The 21,375-nt window shown below is 36.9% G+C and overlaps 1 protein-coding gene across 2 annotated transcripts in view; it reads right to left on the bottom strand.

The window, feature by feature from the left end:
• Nucleotides 1-21,375, bottom strand: part of RNGTT (RNA guanylyltransferase and 5'-phosphatase) — a 230,848-nt gene that overhangs the window by 110,585 nt on the left and 98,888 nt on the right. For both annotated transcript variants that reach the window (XM_070796090.1, XM_070796092.1), the window contains one exon: nt 3,644-3,712. In XM_070796090.1, coding sequence (XP_070652191.1) covers nt 3,644-3,712 — 69 coding nt within the window. The remainder of the gene's footprint in view (nt 1-3,643; nt 3,713-21,375) is intronic.

Genomic DNA, 21,375 nt, shown 5'->3' with positions numbered 1-21,375 from the left:
GGTCTTTAATCCATTTTAAGTTTATCTTTGTGTATGGGGTTAGAAAGTGCTCTAATTTCATTCTCTTACACGGAGCTGTCCAGTTTTCCCAGCACCATTTATTGAAGAGGCTGTCTTTGCCCCACTGTATATTCTTGCCTCCTTTGTCAAAAATAAGGTATCCATAGGCACATGGGTTTATTTCTGGGCTCTCTATCTTGTTCCTTTGGTCTATATTTCTGTTTTTATGCCAATATCACACTGTCTTGATGACTGTAGCTTTGTAATATAATCTGAAGCCACTGTTCACTGCAGCTCTATTTACAATAGCTAGAACATGGAAGCAATGTAGATGTCCATCAACAGATGAATGGATAAATAATTTGTGATGCATATACACAATGGAATAATATTCAGCCATAAAAAGGAATGCATTTGAGTCAGTTCTGATGAGGTGGATGAACCTAGTACCTATTATACAGAGTGACGTGAGTCAGAAAGTGAAAGATAAGTATTGTATTCTAACGCGCATATATGGAATCTAGAAAAATGGTACTGAAGAATTTATTTACAGGGTAACAATGGAGAAACAGACATAGAGAAAGGACTTATAGACATGGGTAGAGGGGAGGAGAGGGTGAGATGTAATGGAAAGAGTAACATGGAAACTTACATTATCATATGTAATATAGATAGCCAATGGCAATTTGCTATATGGCTCAGGAAACTCAAATAGGGGCTCTGTATCAACCTAGAGGGGTGGGAAGGGGAGGGAGATGGGAGAGAGGTTCAAAAGGGAGGGGATATATGTGTAACTATGGCTGATTCATGTTGAGGTTTGACAGAAAACAATAAAATTCTGTAAAGCAATTATCCCTCACTAAAAAAATAAATTAAAAAAAAAAGAAGAAATATCCTAAGCTTTATTTTCCTCAATATACCATCAATTAGCTTTACTTGTCCTCTTTCTAATAAAAGTTATAAACTAAGTGTGATACTGGATGTGTTACAAGGTTATGTCTCTGAAAAACAGAACATTAAATCAAAACGTGAATGAACTTTCTTCTAAGTTGGTGCTTGGGGTTTCACCCTCAATAGAATCATCACTTTAATACAGTACCTTTGTCACTCTTCTTCAATATTTTGCCAGGATTTTTTTTAGCACTAGTAATATCTTCTATCTTTTATTTGACTTCAGTTCCCTCACTATAATTACTGTAATGAAGCAGAAGTAACTCCTTGCCAAGTTGTAAGTGTGCGTGTGTGCTTAGTCGCTCAGTCGTGTCCAACTCTTTATGACTCCATGGACTGTAGTCCGCCAGGCTCCTCTGTCCATGAGGATTCTCCAGGCAAGAATACTAGAGTGGGTTGTCATGCCCTCCTCCAGGGGATCTTCCCAACTGAGGGAGCAAACCCAGTTCTCCCGCACTGCAGGCAAATTCTTTACCATCTGAGCCACCAGGGGAGGCCCCAGTACTTTCAAGTAAACTAGCACCAAACAAATGAAGCCCAGGAGTTTTTACACAAGTAGAAGCACTAAGAATCCTCTTCATTTTTCGCCCTTCATTTGCCTCTGAAATATTTCTGTAGCATTAGAGAACAGACTGAAGATTATTAATAAAAGTCAAGTTTTATCCATCCCTGACCAGCACCTTCTCTCTGCTCTATGTAGCCTCCCTCAAATTGCTAAGCTGGTCATTCAAAATACTCCCTTTCTTCATTTACTTGAATTGTTGGCTCAAGGAACCCAACAGATGCAATACCACATTGTGAGAAGCTTGGTGGACTTTCTGATAAATGTGGTGGATTAAACATGTGCATTTATATCCACTTTGATTTGAAACTTCGCTAGAATGGGAGTTACAGGAAAGAGATATCAGTAGAAAAGGAAAAACAGGAGAGCAGACAACAGCAGAAAACAACCTTTTGAAAACTAGAAAGTAGGTGAAATTAACAAAGACTGAATGTGAAGTGCCTGTGGGGAAGGACAGGAAGGCAGAGGAATTCCTGTCGGGTTCCCCAGAATGGGATACTTAACATATGGAATAGATATGTACTGAGAAGGTTGTGAGAGGGTGAAAAGGGAGATCTGGTACTGACAACAGACTGGGTAAAAATCATGAACAGGTCTGAACCATGAGTTTATTAACAGTATGAAACGTCCTAATTCCTGTTATAGTTAGATTTTACTTCTTTCCGTCCAGGGAGATTAGGCTTGGAAAATACTGGAACTCAAAGATCTAAACTCTATCTTCCTAAAACTTTCTACTAGTTCTGTCCCCAGCCTCTAACTCTCCTCCATCTCCTCCTCCTTCAACATCATAAGATTGTTCCCTCCACCTGTTTGACAAGCGGGATGAAGACAGAAGCCAATCACATACCACCAAATTTGCAGTTTTACTAAATAGTAAAGCATATATACTATAGTACTTAATACATAATGTTTGAAAATATTAGTCCCCTTCCCTTTACCCCAGATACCTAGTTTGATGTCTCTCTACGTAACTTCACAATTAGTTCACACCCTTATTTCTAAGGAGAGAGCGAAGGCAAAATGCAGCTTACGACAAGGTGAAGCACATAAAATGCAACTCTTTCCTACAAGAGCAGTGGTTCTCATACTTGAACACACGTCCTAGTCACTTGGAGAGCTTGCTAAAGCACCAACTGCTGGATGCCCATTTCCCTGTGTCTCTCATCAGTAGGTCTGGGTAAGCGACATTTATATCAGCTTCCTGGGTGTGTTAATGCCACCTTGTCAACAGGTCACAGTTTTGAGAAGCACTGCCCCACAGAGCACAGGTTCTCAAGTGAAGGCAAACTTGCCTTTCAGGGGAAAGGAGGCAGTGAATGTATGCATTTTTGGTTGTCACAACCTAGAGGGGTGAGAGGGAGAGGTAACACTGACATCTGTCTGATATGTACAGACCAAAGATGCTATGAAACATCCTACCACACACAGGACAGCTCCACACAGCAAAGGACTATGCTGCTGCTAAGTCACTTCAGTCGTGTCCGACTCTGTGCGTATGGGTCCAAAAATGTCAATAGTGCAGAGGGTGAAAAATCTTACCATACAGTAAAACAGAATTTACTCCAAATATATGATTTGACCATTGCACTGGTGAAAGGTTTTCAGCAAGTTTCAGAAATTTGACATGGAATAGCAAAGAACTGTTTTTCTTCAAATACTGATAACTCTGAATTTTACTCATCCATGACAAAATGAAGTTTTAAAAATAATTAATGCTTACAAGATATATTGGCCTACAGAAAGAAATAAGCATTTATTTACATAAGATTATTGGTAGATTTCTTGTAAAGAAACGTCAGTTAACATTTATCTTGCAAGAATAGTAAGAAAACTAATTATAATAAAAGACTAATCTTGAAAAATAAAATGATCAGCTGTATTTATTTCCTAAGATAAGTCAAACGCGAACAACTATTGATTTTGCTATAATAAATATTTAATATAAAGGAAATACTTTATTTTATAATGAACCATTTGTTTTAAGGAAAAGCTAATTATACCACTAATCAATCTTAAGTAAACATATCTAAGAAAACTGTACTTTATATATACATGCATGTGTGTGCATGGATATACATATATACATGTACATGTATACACACACACACACACAGAGACAAATATACTTACTCCAGTGGGCTGGAAAATAAGTCCATCCATTTCATGGCTGACTTCTTTGGCAAAATTTCCTTCAAGTAGCTATAAAATAAACATATATATTTTTAGAACTATAATAATCAACACAAAAATCACTTTTAAAGTTTTTAAACTTTTCCTAAGCTTTATAATAAACTTAATACATAAGCTTTAAAAACTGAAATACAAAATGGGGGAGAAGGATGATCCAGAGGGATCTAGGCTTAAAGCTCAACATTCAGAAAATGAAGATCATGGCATCTGGTCCCATCACTTCATGGGAAATAGATGGGAAAACAGTGGAAACAGTGTCAGACTTTATTTTGGGGGGCTCCAAAATCACTGCAGATGGTGACTGCAGCCATGAAATTAAAAGACGCTTACTCCTTGGAAGAAAAGTTATGACCAACCTAGATAGCATATTGAAAAGCAGAGACATTACTTTGACAACAAAGGTCCATCTAGTCAAGGCTATGGTTTTTCCAGTGGTCATGTATGGATGTGAGAGTTGGACTGTGAAGAAGGCTGAGCGCTGAAGAATTGATGCTTTTGAACTGTGGTGCTGGAGAAGACTCTTGAGGGTCCCTTGGACTGCAAGGAGATCCAACCAGACCATTCTAAAGGTGATCAGTCCTGGGTGTTCTTTGGAAGGAATGATGCTAAAGCTGAAACTCCAGTACTTTGGCCACCTCATGCGAAGAGCTGACTCATTGGAAAAGACTCTGATGCTGGGAGGAATTGGGGGCAGGAGGAAAAGGGGACGACAGAGGATGAGATGGCTGGATGCCATCACCAATTCGATGGACGTGAGTTTAAGTAAACTCTGGGAGTTGGTGATGGACAGGGAGGCCTGGCGTGCTGCAATTCATGGGGTCGCAAAGAGTCAGACACAACTGAGCGACTGAACTGAACTGAACTGAGGCTATTATACTGTAAGATTCTTTTTTTAATATATGAAGATTTCCATTCCATGGCAGGCTAGATATCTCAAACAATAGTCCTAGCTGCAACAACCAAAATGATGGTAAAATAATCAAAACATATTTTTCCTTCTTCTAGTTTTATTAAGATATAATTGACATACAGCACTGTATAACTGTAGGTGTACAGCATAATGACGTGACTTACATATATCATGAAATGATTACCACAATAAGCTTAGTGAACATCTATCATCTCATGTAGATACAAAATAAAAATGTATTTTTTCCTTGTGATGAGAATTCAGGATTTATTCTTAACAACTTTCATATATAACATACAGTAATATTAATTATCTTAACTGTGTTGTACATTACATCCCTAGCTGTAATTTATCTTACAAAGGTGGTCAAAAAGCACCAACTTCCAGTTATAAAACATATTTTTAAATTCACCATGCTGAGCCAGCATAAATGTAGCAAGACAGAGAGGCCAAAACAAAAAAGACTGTAGAAACTCTGGGAAGTAATAAATATAGGGAATAAAAATAAATGCATCCACAAAGGAAGAGAGCAGAAAATCCCGCTTGGGGATAGGTGGAGTGAGAATAAGATTCTCTGAGAATCTGTAACTACAAGTTAGCTCACATATGGGGATTGCACCTTCAAAATGCATTACCTGTGTTTTCCGCAAAACCTCAAGCAGAAAATTTAACCTTTCTTTGTGTCCTACTTTTGCCTCATTTTTTGTCTTTATTGTATTTTTTCCAGCAAAAAATTACACTGCAAGGAATACACACCATGAAATACAAACAACAGTTTTTTCAATGCCATATCTACTGAAAAGCAGAGTTATAGGCCCAATGCTCTCTAATTATTTCTGAACAATTGTTTTAAATGCTTCCCTTCCGCAGACTCTTATTATTCTGAAAAACTGAACATGTGCATCACTGATGGAGGACGTAAACACTGATTTCTGCATCTTAGGAGAGAGAACAGAAGATAATTTCACAGAGCCAGGTAATAACACTGCTACCCAGAGTCTTGCCAAATGACATAATATTTAGGAGAGTTCTAGGATTCAAATATATTCCACCAAAATTTTGGATCTGCTGTGCGTTATCCAATCAAAATCTTTCATCACAAACACATCCTCTTAAAACCACTACACTGAAAGGGAGATATGCACTCCAAAAGCGACAACCAAGATCTCCAGTATATTTCACACGTCACAAGATCTGTGATTCTCTTCCCAAACTGTGACTTCATTTTCTCTGCCATTTCATTCCTTGAAATCTGCAATTTCTCTAAACTGGGAGCAGTTCAGCAAAGAAAAGTAAGACCTATCCTACTTTCTAACTGCTTTAAGACCAATTTGAGTTTGAATAATTTACATTTCCTTAAAACTGTAATGTTCTTTAGTCAAGTTCATGGGGGCAGAAATCAGAGAGGCTGAGAGGGAGGGGAAAATGAGGTGTTAGTGTTTGATGGGTACAAGAGTTTCAGTATGGAAAGATGAAAAAGATCTGGAAATACATGATAATAATGGTTACACAACAATGTGAATGTAATTAATGTCACTGACATGTATGCTTGCTGCTGCTAAGTCGCTTCAGTCGTGTCTGACTCTGTGCGACCCCATAGATGGAGCCCACCAGGCCCCCCCATCCCTGGGATTCTCCAGGCAAGAGCACTGGAGTGGGTTGCCATTTCCTTCTCCAATGCATGAAAGTGAAAAGTGAAAGTGAAGTCGCTCAGTCATGTCCGACTCTGAGCGACCCCATGGACTGCAGCCCACCAGGCTTCTCCATCCATGGGATTTTCCAGGCAAGAGTACTGGAGTGGGGTGCCATTGCCTTCTCCAGACATGTATGCTTAAACATGGCTAAACAGTCAATTTTATGCTATGTGTATTTTACCACAATTTTTTTCAACTGTAATGCTCTTGGTGTTTTCCTTCTTGTAGTGTTTTGTTCTTTCCTCTTACTATAACATTAAGGTAGTGGGGAGCTTGCAGTGGGACTCTTAGAGCCATACTACCTGGAATTTGGCAGAACAGGTAAAAATTTCAGGACAGATGTGAAATTGATCTCTAATTCATTCATCGGTTTAAGTGACCTAGCCATGTGAGGAGGAAATTTGCCTAAGTAAAAATTCAATATGGATTAAAAGTACTGATTTTTTATAATGAACTAACTAATGGGTAAAGGTTCAAATAAGAAAAAGATGGATACTATTGATACATCTTGTACTTCATCACATGAGAAAAGGTAACCTATTAAATTCATAGCACAAATCCTGCTGAGGAATGAAGAATTGAAAACAAAATGCCACAATCATCTTTATAAATAGTATTTTTTAAAGGTTAAGCAATTTGTTCTTTTACTGCAGGTACATCATTTATGGCACATAAACATAGCTTTTTCATTCTTAGAGCATATTTCTCCAATCCATATATTGGATTATCCATGTAGATAAAGTATAAAGTATATGTTGACAAGACTCTAGATAACATAATGCTACCTGGTGCAGAAATGGAAGTAACTTCCTTTTTAATTTTACTCTTTTTAAGAATCAGAGAATTTAAGGGACTATGAAACTTCTTAGGTCAAAATAAGAAATACTCCTTGTTTTCACCCATTTTACTCCCTGTTGATTACTCTAGACAATATTTCTTTCTTAATAATTTACAGTATCACTTATTATATATTAAAAGACCTTTATAATACAAAGGTCTTTATTCTATAAAGTATAAACACTTTATACTTTATATAAAGTATATAAACACTTTATAAAGTATAAACACTTTATAGTATAAAGTGTTTTTGTGCTTGGTTCTTAATATATATATATATATATATATCATTCAAGACACACAACCCCTCGTGAGGTGTATAATTTTAATTTTATATTATTATTCATTTCACCAGAAAATGAAACTGAGGGCATCAGAAATTAAGCGACTAGCTTCAGCTCACTAGAAAAGACCCTGATGCTGAGGGCAAGAGGAGAAGGGGACCACAGAGGATGAGATGGTTGGATGGTATCATTGACTCAATGGTCATGATGCAAACTCTGGGAGATAGTGAAGGACAGGCAAGTCTGGCATGCTGCAGTTCACGGAGTCGCAAAGAATCGGATGTGACTTAGTAACTGAACAGCAACAACAGCAGCAGCAGCTTCAACTCAGACAGCTAACAAAACAAATTCATTCAGAACAGATTTCAATTAGTCTTTAATTAAAAATAAGGAAATAACCAAAGAAAGTCTCTGACTCTCTAAAACAAATGCTCTAAAGACTTCTGAAAGTTCCCACATACGTCCTCCAATCAGCATTTAAAACTTAGACTTTAAGTGTACTTTATTCTTTATATACATACTTTATACTTAGAGACTTTATTTATATATATATATAAATATATATATAAAAAACTATATCTACATACTTTATATATATACTTTATTCTTTATTCTTTATCTTATTCATGTAGCACGTGCTACATGAATAAGATACATACAAAGGAAGATAAAATTCTTGAGGTGGAAGGAATTACTTTTTAGGGATAAAAATTTTATTAATATATATAACAAATTTATATAATTTATTTATTATTCATATTAGAAATCAGATATGTAAAATAATGTTAAATTTAAAATATTGCTTTTTTGGGTCATAAATTCTGAAAGAAAATTTATCCAAACTCATTACGAACATCTTCTATACATCAGTGTCATTATCATTACAGCCAATACTTAAGTCACTTAATGTACTAATATATTTCCATTACTTTCACTGTTGTCTCTGAGTTACAGCATACTTCAATTCACACAGGAGACTATCACTGCAGATGTTATCTCAAGCTACAGGTACTGACTTGAATAACACATCAGAAAAGTCCCCTCCGCAACCATTCCTTAAGTCTGTATTCATTTTCCTGAAAGTGTTCAGCATCTTTAAAAAGCTGGTTTATGGAAAAGTTCCACTTTTATTTTCAATGTAAAACTTGTCTACCTGACAATAAATTTTTAAAAAGCAGACAATCCACAAAATCATAGCTTTTGTTAAGGCCATTAGCAGATTGAGGTCTTCAGGAAACCAAGTAAACTGAATTCCAAGCCCTTCAAAGAAAGATGAAATACATCTTTCACTCTTGGAAGAGCGTAAGAGGAAAAATCGGAAGTCATAAAAGCAGGTATAAAGAAAACCTGATAAATTTTTAAAAACCAAGCATGAGTTAGTATAACAGTTTAGAATCCCTGAAAGCCCCGAACACACAAGGAATCCAAACCTACTCACTAGCTCTGTTCCTCAGGTTTCTATTAGGAGTCACAGGAAAGACTAGGGGCAGGGCAAGAAAGATGACAAAGCCTCATCTTAGTTGCAGACATAAAATCCTTCCCAGACCCTACCTGATATGAAATAAAGGCCATCTGAGGATAAAATCGTCTGCAGCTACACAAGGGTCCAGAAAAGCCTTGGTCCAAGAATATTACACTGATAAAAAGCAGGAAAACTTGCTCCTGCCAAAACATCCCATCTGTGCAAAGCAAAACGGCTACCAAAAGGAAGATGTCAGCCCACTGATGGGAAACCCATCCCTGAGACTCAGGTGCCCAGGGTCTGCTTAATACCAAGGCTTGAGGTTAAGAAAACACTACAGCACTACAGTCCCCACAAGTCAGGCACTGAGTGACAAGAAACAGTAGATTACATAGTAGGGAGAGTGCCAGAGCACAAAAATAGACCACTACATGGTAGAGGCGAGCAGAGTCCACTGAAAGCTACAAGCGAAGCCGGAACACTGGAGAAAACCCATCTTATACCCCAGGCCTTTCAAGTAACAGAAGTCATCTGTTTAAGGAACCTGAAGTCTTTGGAGCACTGAAGATAACTATATAGCAATACAAAGTGAAAGTGAAAGTCACTCAGTCGTGTCCAACTTTTTGCGACCCCAAGGACTGTAGCCTGCCAGGCTCCTTCTTCCATGGAATTCTCTAGGCAAGAATACTGGAGTGGGTAGTTGTTGCCTTCTCCAGGGGACCTTCCCAACCCAGGGATCGAACCTAGGTCTCCCACATTGCAGACGGATTTTTTACCATCTGATACTACAAATCGATCTCAGATACAGAACAGATAATCACCCACTAATCCCACCTCCCACAAATGAAGCTTACTAAACTTAAAGAAGGAGAGGTATGCACATTACTAAGCAAAAGACATTTACCTCAGTATCTATTGTTCATATAGAAAAAAAATGCCAAGCATCCAATAAAAAACTATCACAAACACATACAAAGGAAGAAAAAATGACCTACATCCAACAGATAAGGTAATCAACAGAAGAAAACATAGGGATGGCCCCTATTTTGGAATTATCAAGCAAAGATTTTAAAATAACCTTCACATTTTAAAGGAAAAGATGGAAAACATGAATGAGCAAATTGGAATTTCAGCAAAGAGTTAAAAAAAAAAAGAACAAATAGAAATCCAAGAAATAAAAACATAATATCAAAGAAAAAGAATATTAATCAATGGGAATGACAATCAATGAGATTATCAACACACTGGATATAACAAAGAAAAGAATCACTGAACTCAAAGAAGAGTATAGCACTTTTTCCAATTGAAACACAAAAAGACAAAAGGGGAGATATAGGCAGCGAAGGTAGGAGGACAGAACTAGGAATCAAAGGGCAAGGGTGAAGAGGTCTTTAAAATACAGACTACACATAGAAAAATCAGTAAGAATATAGAAGACTATTATAATAATGAAACCTGACCTATTTAACACTTTATAGAAAACTGTACCCAGCAATAGGAGAAAACATTTTTCTTTTTTAAGTGCATACAACACTTCTATATAGATCAAATCCACACAAAGTATGCTCTCTGACCACAATGAATTAAATTAATTAAAAGTAAGAGAAAAATATCTGGAAAATCCCCCAATGTTCAGAAACTCCATAACCAACTTCCAAATAACTCAAGAATAAAAAGAAGTCAAAAGGAATTCTTTAAGTATTTCAAAACAATGAAAATGAAAATAAAGTGGATATTTGACAGATACAGTTGAACAGTATCATTGGAAAATTTATTGCACTAAATGACTAATTAGAAAAAAAGGAAGGTGACAAATTAATGATAACAACTTCCACCGTAAGAAACTAAGGGCAACTCTAGAGAATTCAGGACGGAGAAGGCAATGGCACCCCACCCCAGTACTCTTGCCTGGAAAATCCCATGGATGGAGGGGCCTGGTAGGCTGCAGTCCATGGGGTCCCTAAGAGTCAGATACAACTGAGCAACTTCACTTTCATTTTTCACTTTCATGTGTTGGAGAAGGAAATGGCAACCCACTCCAGTGCTCTTGCCTGGAGAATCCCAGGAACAGGGGAACCTTGTGGGCTGCCGTCTACGGGGTCGCACAGAGTCAGACATGACTGAAGTGACTTAGCAGCAGGAGCAGAGAATTCAGGAACCACAGAAACCAGAAGGAATCACTTGGGTTGAGACTGTACAGCCAATGAAGAAGACCACACCCACTAAGACCAAGACCCAGACACAGCTGAAGAAGGCACATCTATGGCTCACTGATGGTAGAGTTGATGAAATGTCTTAATGAGGCATCTTATCAATTTTTAAAGATGGCAGCTGTGGTTAGAAAGCAATAAATCTGAATCTAAAATACTAAAGGAGTAATAGCCAAGGATAAGTTGCCAAAGTCAAAGTGACTACATCAGAAGAAAGTGTCACTGAGCTGAAAATTTTAAACAAATGGAGAGGCCAGGGTTATAAGTAGAGCAAACCAAACACAGAAAAGTTGAGTACAACAAGTAAAATGACCAGTCTTTGAGAAAAGAGTTTAAATTAGGCACAGCTTCTACGGAAAAAGGAATAGTTATCAAGAAGCCAAAAAGAGGCTGAACACACTTAATTAAAACAGAATGGCTTGAAAAGCTAAGTTTTATTTTAATAACTTAAATATCAGATAATTTTAAAACTCACTTTGCTCTCCACTTGTCTCTGATATTATATTCCAAGATAAAATGTCCTACACCTTTAAGTTAGTCTGTTTTCTTTCCTCTTCTATCTTTTAAGTAAAACTTATGAATTGCACTTATTTTTTATGTAAGAAGAGCTAAGTTTTTCTTAGAAAATCTTATTATATGATAACATCTCAATAAAAATAAAATTTCATCCATTCTTCCATTAGGAAGGTATTTCCTGACTGCCTTCCAATGCCAGCAATCCAGTTAGTATTCAGGATACTACGAATCCAATGATGATATAAACCTAGGCCAATATGCCTAAACAATACCTTAAATTTAACAGTAAAACTACAAATGCAATGATGTAATCAGCCATTTCTCCCCGTCAGTTTTTATTCAGAAACACAGTTCTACTTAAATTACCTAAGATTTGGGTTTTTAAATCATTTCTAATAAAAAAAAATTTTAAGATATTTTACTTTAAAAATATTTAACTACAAAACCTTGGAGAAGCTTTAAGGTGGAGTATGCGGTGAATTATCTATCCTAAAGAGCCTAGGACTTCTTTAGCCATATCACCCTCAACATGCCCAATCTCATCCAAAGATTTTAGGATACACTTTCAGAACTGCAATTTTCTTGATTATTTTCCACCAGATAAAATTAGAAGATAATTAGATAAAAGATAAAATAGTAGGTAAAATAGCAATGCTATGGACTGCAGCCTGCCATGGGATCCCTCTGTCCATGGGATTTGTCAGGAAAAATTACTGGAGTGGGCAGCCATTCCCTTCTCCAGCAGATCTTCCTGACCCAGGGATCAAACTCAGGTCTCCCACATTGCTGGCAGATTCTTTACCATCTGCTACCAGGAAGCCCCAAAACAGTAGACATAATTTATCAAACAGATATTAATAAAGCATGACAGTATTTCACAAATGCTTACAAGATTTAAATGTGTTTACCTATGAGTATTATATCTCATTACCCGAATACATTGCAGAAGGCATATAACTTTCCATTAACAAAGACTGGTGGAACTGACAAAGATTATACCAGGTGATTGACTCTGGATTGATATTTTATACGTCTATGAATCACAAAGTAATTGGAAACCAAATCATTATAAATGCATAAGCAGAGAAAGATAATACAAAAGGGCTTGAAATTAAAAACATGAGAAACAAAAGACAAACTATAAAGTTACAAAGCATAGAAAAGAACCTTTAGAAATAAGGAAAATGATAGCTTAAGATAACAATGAAGAAGGAAATGAATCTACGTAAAATTGGGAATGCAAACTGGCAACATTAATTCATCATAGTATAAAAGAAATTCTTTTCTTAAACAAAAGATTAAACTATCTCTACCTTTCTGTTCTGGACTATTCTACTCACAACAGATATTTTCTGGGTTGATATTCTCCACATGGCCTCAACTGAGAATACTCAATACAGTAGCTTCTATCTGCTCACCTTTTTAAATGTGCTTTCATAAATCTCCTAAAGTTCTAGTTTTACCAATCCCCCTAAAATGGAAACTTCCACTCACCTGGATATTACTATTCCCAAAGTATAACTCCTAATTTAGGTAAAGATTATTCAGTGCTTCTGTACCTTAAATACTCCTCTAATAGCAAAAAATCACTCTATAAAACACCTTTCTTGCTCACCAAAAAGCCAATATTGGGCTTCCCTGGTGGCTCAGTGGTGAAGAATTTGCTTGCCAAAGCAAGAGATATGGGTTCGATCTCTGATCCAGGAAGATTCCACATGCCACGGAACAAGTAAGCCCATACACGACAACTATTGAGCCTGTGCTCTAGAGCCTGGGAGCTCCAACTACTAAGCCCACATGTCAGAACTACCAAAACCTTTGCACCCCAGAGCCTGTGTTCTGCAACAAGAGAAGCCACAACAATGAGAAGCCTGTGTACCACAACTAGAGAAAAGTCCTCACAGCAGCAAAGACCAAGCACAGCCAAATATAAATTAAATTATTTAAAAAATTTTTAAGCCAAATTCACTCTTTTTAAAAAACGATGACTTGATTTCTGTGTTTTTTTTAAACCGACACCTATACAGCAATATCATTAAAGTTAGCTAATCAAAATATAAATAACTTCTGGAACACTATCATTGGCTGTTTCATTAACTCATATTATTACAATTAAATTAAGCTGCTGCTGCTAAGTCACTTCAGTCGTGTCCGACTCTGTGCGACCCCATAGACGGCAGCTACCAGGCTCCCTAATCCCTGGGATTCTCCAGGCAAGAACACTGGAGTGGGTTGCCATTTCCTTCTCCAATGCAGGAAAGTGAAAAGTGAAAGTGAAGTCGCTCAGTCGTGTCCGACTCTTCGCGACCGCATGGACTGCAGCCTACCAGGCTCCTCCATCCATGGGATTTTCCAGGCAAGAGTACTGGAGTGGGGTGCCATTGCCTTCTCTGTAAAATTAAGCATAATAGTTCAAAAAATTCTAGTGAATCCCACTTGAAAAGTTAGAAAATCTAAAATCAAAATTTCTCTAGAAAATTGTTTTTTTATGGATGTTCGTCTTATTTCTACCAAAATTCTCTCATAATTTCACAAAGTAGAAGCTAAGTCACCCTCATGAAACAAAGTTTTTTTGCCAGATTTCCAGTTTTTCTTTTTAATCTCAGAATGAGGCATCAACATACATTCATTCAGAGCCAATAACTGTCATTCTATCAAGTGTTTGAAATTTTAAAAGAGATCAATCAGTTTTCTCCTGGAAGGGCTAGTGTCAGATCTAGTGTGGAGGTCCCAAACTGAAATGCCTATGGGTATCAGGCCATGAACCTGAACTGGACTGGGTAAAAGATAACCAGGACTAGTGAACACTATGACAAACTGGAGAGCACATCTTCATCTAGAAAGACAGTATTGTGCTCGCTTCGGCAGCACATATACTAGAAAGACAGTATTTTTAAGGTTTAAATGAGCTTAATCTTTCTGGGGCCTACCAGTTTATGACTTCTGGTTAGTATGGACCTAAATACACATAAAATAGTCATTTTACAGTCAGTGCTTTTAATAGAGGTGCTTAAAGCCTTCTGAGAGAACAGAAAAGTAATTATCATTTCATCTATCATCCGCGGTTCTATACAAATGTTTACTGAGTACTAATTATCCATGGGGGCGGGGGTGAAGATGGGAAGAACAGAAGGAGCAGAAGGAAGAGGTAACACATATAACACCATATGCCAGACACTGCTCTAAGCATTTTACATGTACAGTTGGCTCTCTGTATCCACAGATGTGGAACTCGCAGACACAGAGGGCCAATTCTACTCCATTCGTTTACAGAAGGGCTGAAGCATCAAGAATTTTAGCATCACAGAGGTCTGGGAACCAATCCCCTGCAGATGAGAGACCCATATTAATTTGGTCTAGCCTCATAACAATCTTATAAAGTTAGGGACCATAATTATCCCCATTTTAAAGGTGAAGCTTAGAACTTGCCCATGGTCACAAAGCAAGAAACTAAAATAAAAAATCATTCTGGCTCCAGAGTCCACATTTTTGATGGCTTTTCTAAACTACGTTATCACATCCCCAGATATCTCCTAGTGTCTAGTCCATATACTCCATCAACACACTCTCACAGCACACCGCACTCCCCTCCATCACAAGATGTTCGTGTTTAATTGTCTGACTACCAAATTGAGCTGTGGGCTGAGGACAGGAATCACATTTTATTATCATTTTATCTTCAGCATCTATTACAGTAATCTGGTGCAGAGTAAGCTCTCACTTCAACAAACATGTACTGAATAAATATGAAGTGAACAGCACAGTAATAGGATTGACTTAAAAAAAAAAAAAAAGTCGATGAGCATAGGTCAGGCAGAAAATGCATGGAATGTATCAGGTTGGCAAAAAAGTTCATTCTGGCTTTTCCATATGATATTACGGAAAAACCCAAATGTGAACTTTTTGGCCTACCCAATATTATCCCATGAAGCTGTATGAGATGAAAACATATTTTAAGAGAAATTTAAAAGATTCTGGTCTAATGTATACATACATTATTAAAGGGGTAAGATTTTTTTTAAATACTAAAACCATCATTCACAGTAATTTTCTCACAAACCACCCCTTACTAGCTTCATAATTGCCAGTGGGACAACTGAATCTGGATAACAGGATCCTAACTGGTCTTCTTTGTAGGCTAACTTCCTCTCTCTAAACTACTTCCATTCACTACTGCTAGAATTAACTTTCTGAAACAATCTGTTGTGTCACAGTCACATGTAAAAATCTTTGAATGCTCCTCACTGCCTAGGGCCCAAGTTCCCTTAGGCTGGTTTTTATAATTCTTTTTTTTTTTTTTTTTTTTTTACCCCAAGGCAACCTCTCCTAAAGTGTTTTCCAAAATGTTTGTTCAGACTGCAGCTGGTACAAAGTATAGGTGAGTATCCTTCGTGGGTAGAAAAGTATGATGTACTAAATCTGGAAGAATTTGAAGCACTTTTGGAAGGAATACATGGATAGAATGGATACTTACATAAACACATGATACAAAAAAAATTAAACCAAACTACCTAAGAAGCTAGTGTGAATGTCACAAGAAAAAGAACAAAAATTAGAGAAAGACATCAGCGAAAAGACCAAAAATTTGCAATATGTACATAAAGGGAAACCAAATTTATGTAAAATATAATATAATTTAACACTTTCAAAAAAGGGACAGTGTGGTAAATTGCAGAACAACAGATTCCATTCAAAACTACATCCTCTGTTTGAACAGGTATGTACTAAAGAATTTACCTTAACCAGAAAGAGGTCTGGCCTTTGCCATCTGCTACTGGGAGGAAATCTATAGACCCTTGGAATATCCTGCCTGACAAGAGCATCTTCGCTTGCCTGCAGGGTTGGTCAGTGAAAAGTCTAACAAGATGATTTATGATGTTTGAAACAAGCCACATCAGTTCCAGCCTCCAGAGTAACTGGAGGCTAAATGTATTAGCCTGAACTTCTGGAAGGAGAGACTGAATACTCACTAAAGGGGAGCCATGCTGATAGTATGTCATTGATCCGCAAGGTAAACTCTGGACACCAAAGGCTTGGGTAAGTTTTCCTGGCTAGCAATACTCTTTGAGTCTGATCACACATCTTAGCCAGGAGTAGGAAACACTGTCTCTGACACCCTGAAAAGAAGACAACCAGAAGGTTCCCATTTGGGCCACTCCATATTTTGCCCTACTAGGCTTAGGCTCTTATCTGGACTGGATTTAATTTGCATCCTCTTGTTACAATAAAACTTAACAGACTCTTCCTTTGGCTGGTTTTAACTTGTATGCTTTTGATACAATAAAACCATAATCATCAGTATAGTGCTTTTCTGAGTTTTAAGGCCTTCTAGCAAATTACCAATTCTGAAGGAGTCCCTGGGTGACCCCAGAATTGGTAACTGACTGGTCTGAAGTAAGGTGGCCCTGGGGATCCCCAAACTTGTAGCCAGTATCTAAGTAAGGGCAGTCTTGTGGGGACTATGGAGTTGGCCTGAAGTCATTACAGTAAGTTTTTGTCACTATATTTCTTGAGGTGATATAATTTAAATTGTCCTCAAAGTCACACCCCTCAGCAGGAAAGCACCTGACTTGCCATTAGGCATTACTGCCAAGAGGCTATCAAGAAGCGACAGACTGTAGAATGATGCCACAGTGGCCCTGTTGGTTAATGGGTAAAGGGACCCAGTTAGCCACCACAGAGGAGGCCTTTAATATACATAAAATATCTCTGAACAAGGACAACCCATACTAGGATGGTAAATGGCACTTATGAAGTACCAGAAAAATAGAATGAGATCTTGTTATCCACAATATAAAGAGCATATAACATTTCCTCTATTCTTTACATCAATTTCAAGATGGCACAGAAAGTTCAAAATCATATAAAAATAGGACCTTCAGGTTTATATCTAGACTACTGGATAAAATACCTCAGGTCACAATATTGTGGACTCACCTATACTTCAATTAAAAAAAAATATTTCAGGAACAAAATAGCAAAAGAGCTATACCTCTGTTGCAGTGGTTGTATTTCCTACAATTACTGTTACTCATTTATGAAAAATTAGTTAAAACTAAGCAAAGTAGATTTTAGGTACTGGAAAACCAATGGATTTAAACCAACAAACAGACGATGACTGCAGCCATGAAATTAAAAGACACTTGCTCCTTGGAAGAAAATCTATGACAAACCTAGACAGCATATTAAAAAGCAGAGAGACATTACTTTGCCAACAAAGGTCCATCTAGTCAAAGCTAAGGTTTATCCAGTAGTCATGTATGGATGCGAGAGTTAGATCATAAAGAAGGCTGAGCACCAAAGAATTGATGCTTTTGAACTGTGGTGTTGGAGAAGACTCTTGAGAGTCCCTTGGACTGCAAGGAGATCCAACCAGTCCATTCTAAAGATCAGCCCTGGGATTTCTTTGGAAGGAATGATGCTGAAGCTGAAGCTCCAATATTTTGGCCACCTGATGAGAAAAGCCAACTCACTGGAAACAACCCTGATGCAGGGAAACACTGAAGGCAGGAGGAGAAGGGGACAACAGAAGACAAGATGGTTGATGGCATCACCAATTCAATGGAAATGAGGTTGAGCAAACTCTGGGAAATGGTGGACAGGGAAGCCTGGAACACTACGGTTCATGGAATCACAAAGAGTCAGACACGGCTAAGAGACTGAATGACAACAAATCACCATCCTGAATTTATTACCCTTGTTTCTAAGCATATAAAACTATGGGCCATTCAAGATTCTACTTAAAAATAACATTAAAAAAAAAAAAAAAAACCTCTTTGGGAACCTCCTAGAATCAGTAATAAAATCTATTCCACTTATATCTTGATAAAACACTGATTTACAGCACAAAGATTTAGAAAAGATGACCCAGGTATGTGGGTATCTGAAACGTCATTTTTTGCTTTCCCTAACTAAAATCAGTCTAAAAGATGGAGGGAACCCACAGCTCAAGCTGGGAGAGACTCTCATTAATTCCAAACAAAATACAGCAGTCATGTACTCCACACCATAAACAACACTGGTCTAATATGCCTAAAAGGAATCCTAAACATAAATAAGATTTTCCCTTAAATTCCTGTCTTCTCAGACCAAAAAAAATCCAGGTATTCTGAACCTCCTGGTGCCATATCTCACCTCAAACAGCTAGAATCAAAAGCTACTACATTCTTGGTTCATTTACGGTTTGGTTTTTCTGGTCATTCCATCATAATTAAGGGGTAGCCATATTTTCTTCCCTCTAGTTGTTTAAAAACAAACAGCAACACATTCTTAAGCTTATTTCTGAACATGAACAATGACTAACTCATCTTCTCTCTATCCTCCTTCACCATCCAAGTCTATCTTCTTCCAACCTGTGTCTCCATAACCTATTAGTCTTAAAATATTCTGCCTGTACAGAAGAGATGATTCAGAATTTAACAGTCCACTTTCTCTATTTAAATGTAATCTCTGTGAGGCTAAGTATCATGCCTAATTGTTCATGTATTTTAAGCACCTAAAAACATATTCAAATACACTATCATTAAAAAAGTCAATAGATTGAAGAACATAAGCTCAAGGTGTCAGGTTAACCAGAAGCACTAACTTTATTTCATCCAAGTGGAATCATATACAGTCATCCTAATGCACATTTACTGACAAAATAAGGCTATGAAAGTAGCAAACAATTCATTATGTCTATAATAACACAGTTTAAAACTGTGCCACTGTACTGCAGAAAACTTAATCAATAGGAGAAAATAATTTTGGTAAATACATACTGAGAATAATTTTAATAAAATTAAGTTGTAACTCCTAAAACCAGTAATAAATATAATTTTGCAAAGTTCAATCATTCTTTTTTAAAGAGAATCCTATTTAAGTCTCCAAAACCATTTACGTGACCAGATATTTTCTTTTCCTTTTCAGGTTCACTGTAAATAGAAGAAAAGTAGACTTCCCTCAAATTTGTCAATGGGTAAAATTATATCCACAGTAAAGAGTTCAAAAAGGATGATATAGGACTTCCAAATTTGTCCAGTGGTTAAGAATCCGGCTCACAATGCACGAGTCACAGGTTCAATCCCTGGTCTGGGAACTAAGGTCTCATGTGCTGCACGGCAGCTAAGCCCACAAGTTACAATTAAAGAAAGCCCACCTGCAGCAACAAAGAGCCCCTGTGCCGCAACAAAGACCCAGCACAGCCAAACATAAAAATAATAAGATTAAAACTAAAAAGATAATGGTACTATTCCTTTAATATCTTCAACTTATTTTCTTCTGGTTTATAATTCAACAAACATGGCAAATTACTGTAAGATTTTAATTTAGAAATATATAGCTGTTACTATAATACCTATAATTAGAGCAAATATTTAATAAGAGTATTGCTTTTCCTTAAGTATCCCCCAAAAGTGTATTTTTATAAACTTTTAAAAGATAAAGGGGGTTTAAACGTTTATAAACCATCCTTTTTTTAATTTCTAAAATGACTTCTGAGCATTTCAAATGAACTACAGAAAAGAGAAAGTTGTCAAGAGGAAGGTTGGAAGTAGGAAGAGTCTATTACACTAACACATACAGTAACAGAGAAGGCAATGTGGGGCTCAGGGATTAAACAGCCCCAAGAAGAAAGAATGAAAAGAGCAAGTTCTAATAGAAGTGCTTGAACAACTCATGCATTGAATAAAACATGTTCCACATAACCCTCACCCTGATGGTAGGCTCTCATAGAAATTTAAAACTATTTCCAAGACTTTACTTTTTCATTTTAAATAAAGAGCTCTAATCCTTGGTCATCATATCCATCAGCTACTCTAACCTTAATTGTTCAATTCTATCTATCAAACTCACAACAAGGACTTCAGCACTTGGATCATGGTCATCTTCATGTACGTCACCATCCTACAGGTCCACTCATATATGGGTTTTTGGTAAAATAAATATGCACTACAGTACCTTATGATCAATGGTTCATTGAATCCAAGGATGTAGAACCACAGATAAAGGAGGCCGACTGCAAAGTTTTATTGGAATTTCCAACTCCATGGGGGGCCAGAGCCCCTAACCCCCATGTAATTCAAGGGTCAACGATATTCTATACTCGTCTTCTATCATAATAGTACACTGTTGCTTCCCAGAAAACACATATTAGGATTAGTTCATCTGTGACTCTACAATCAAATCAAGTTCTTCAGTGCTTCACTTGTACCCCGTGAAGTCATCATCACAGACCAAATATTCTATGACTAAACATTATACAATATATATTCAAATATATTTACTATTGTCGTAAGTAGTAAAGTACATAAAATAAGAAGCCCCAATTCCATTTTCCTAGATATTTTATAAACTATTTTAAAATTTTATTGCAATTCTTCAACAATGACACAATGGTATTTTACTTACTGGCCCTATTTGTGGTATAAAAATGACTAGATGTGCATTCAATAACCAAGGGATATAATCTAACCAAATATATATATATATAACAAATGTCCCTAGTTTTCCTAATCCACTGCAAAAGGTTACATTTTCAAAACCATGTCCCAAAGTCCATTCTAACTCTTTCCAATTCTTAGGGGAGAATTGAAACACATATTATTGGTTTTAAGAAAGTCTGTAATTGTTAATTATTTACTCTTTGAGCAATGTGATGAGAGTTGTGAGGTTTTTTTACTCTGGAAAAAAAAAAAGATGCACTATAGACATTACTTTTACACTCATGTGCTGGAACTAAGTACCCACCATCATTTCAACAATGACCAACAGAAGGTTCAC

The sequence above is a fragment of the Bos indicus genome, chromosome 9 (genome assembly GCF_029378745.1).
Source record: "Bos indicus isolate NIAB-ARS_2022 breed Sahiwal x Tharparkar chromosome 9, NIAB-ARS_B.indTharparkar_mat_pri_1.0, whole genome shotgun sequence".
NCBI lineage: Eukaryota > Metazoa > Chordata > Mammalia > Artiodactyla > Bovidae > Bos > Bos indicus.
This window is presented reverse-complemented; position numbering and strand designations above follow the sequence as displayed.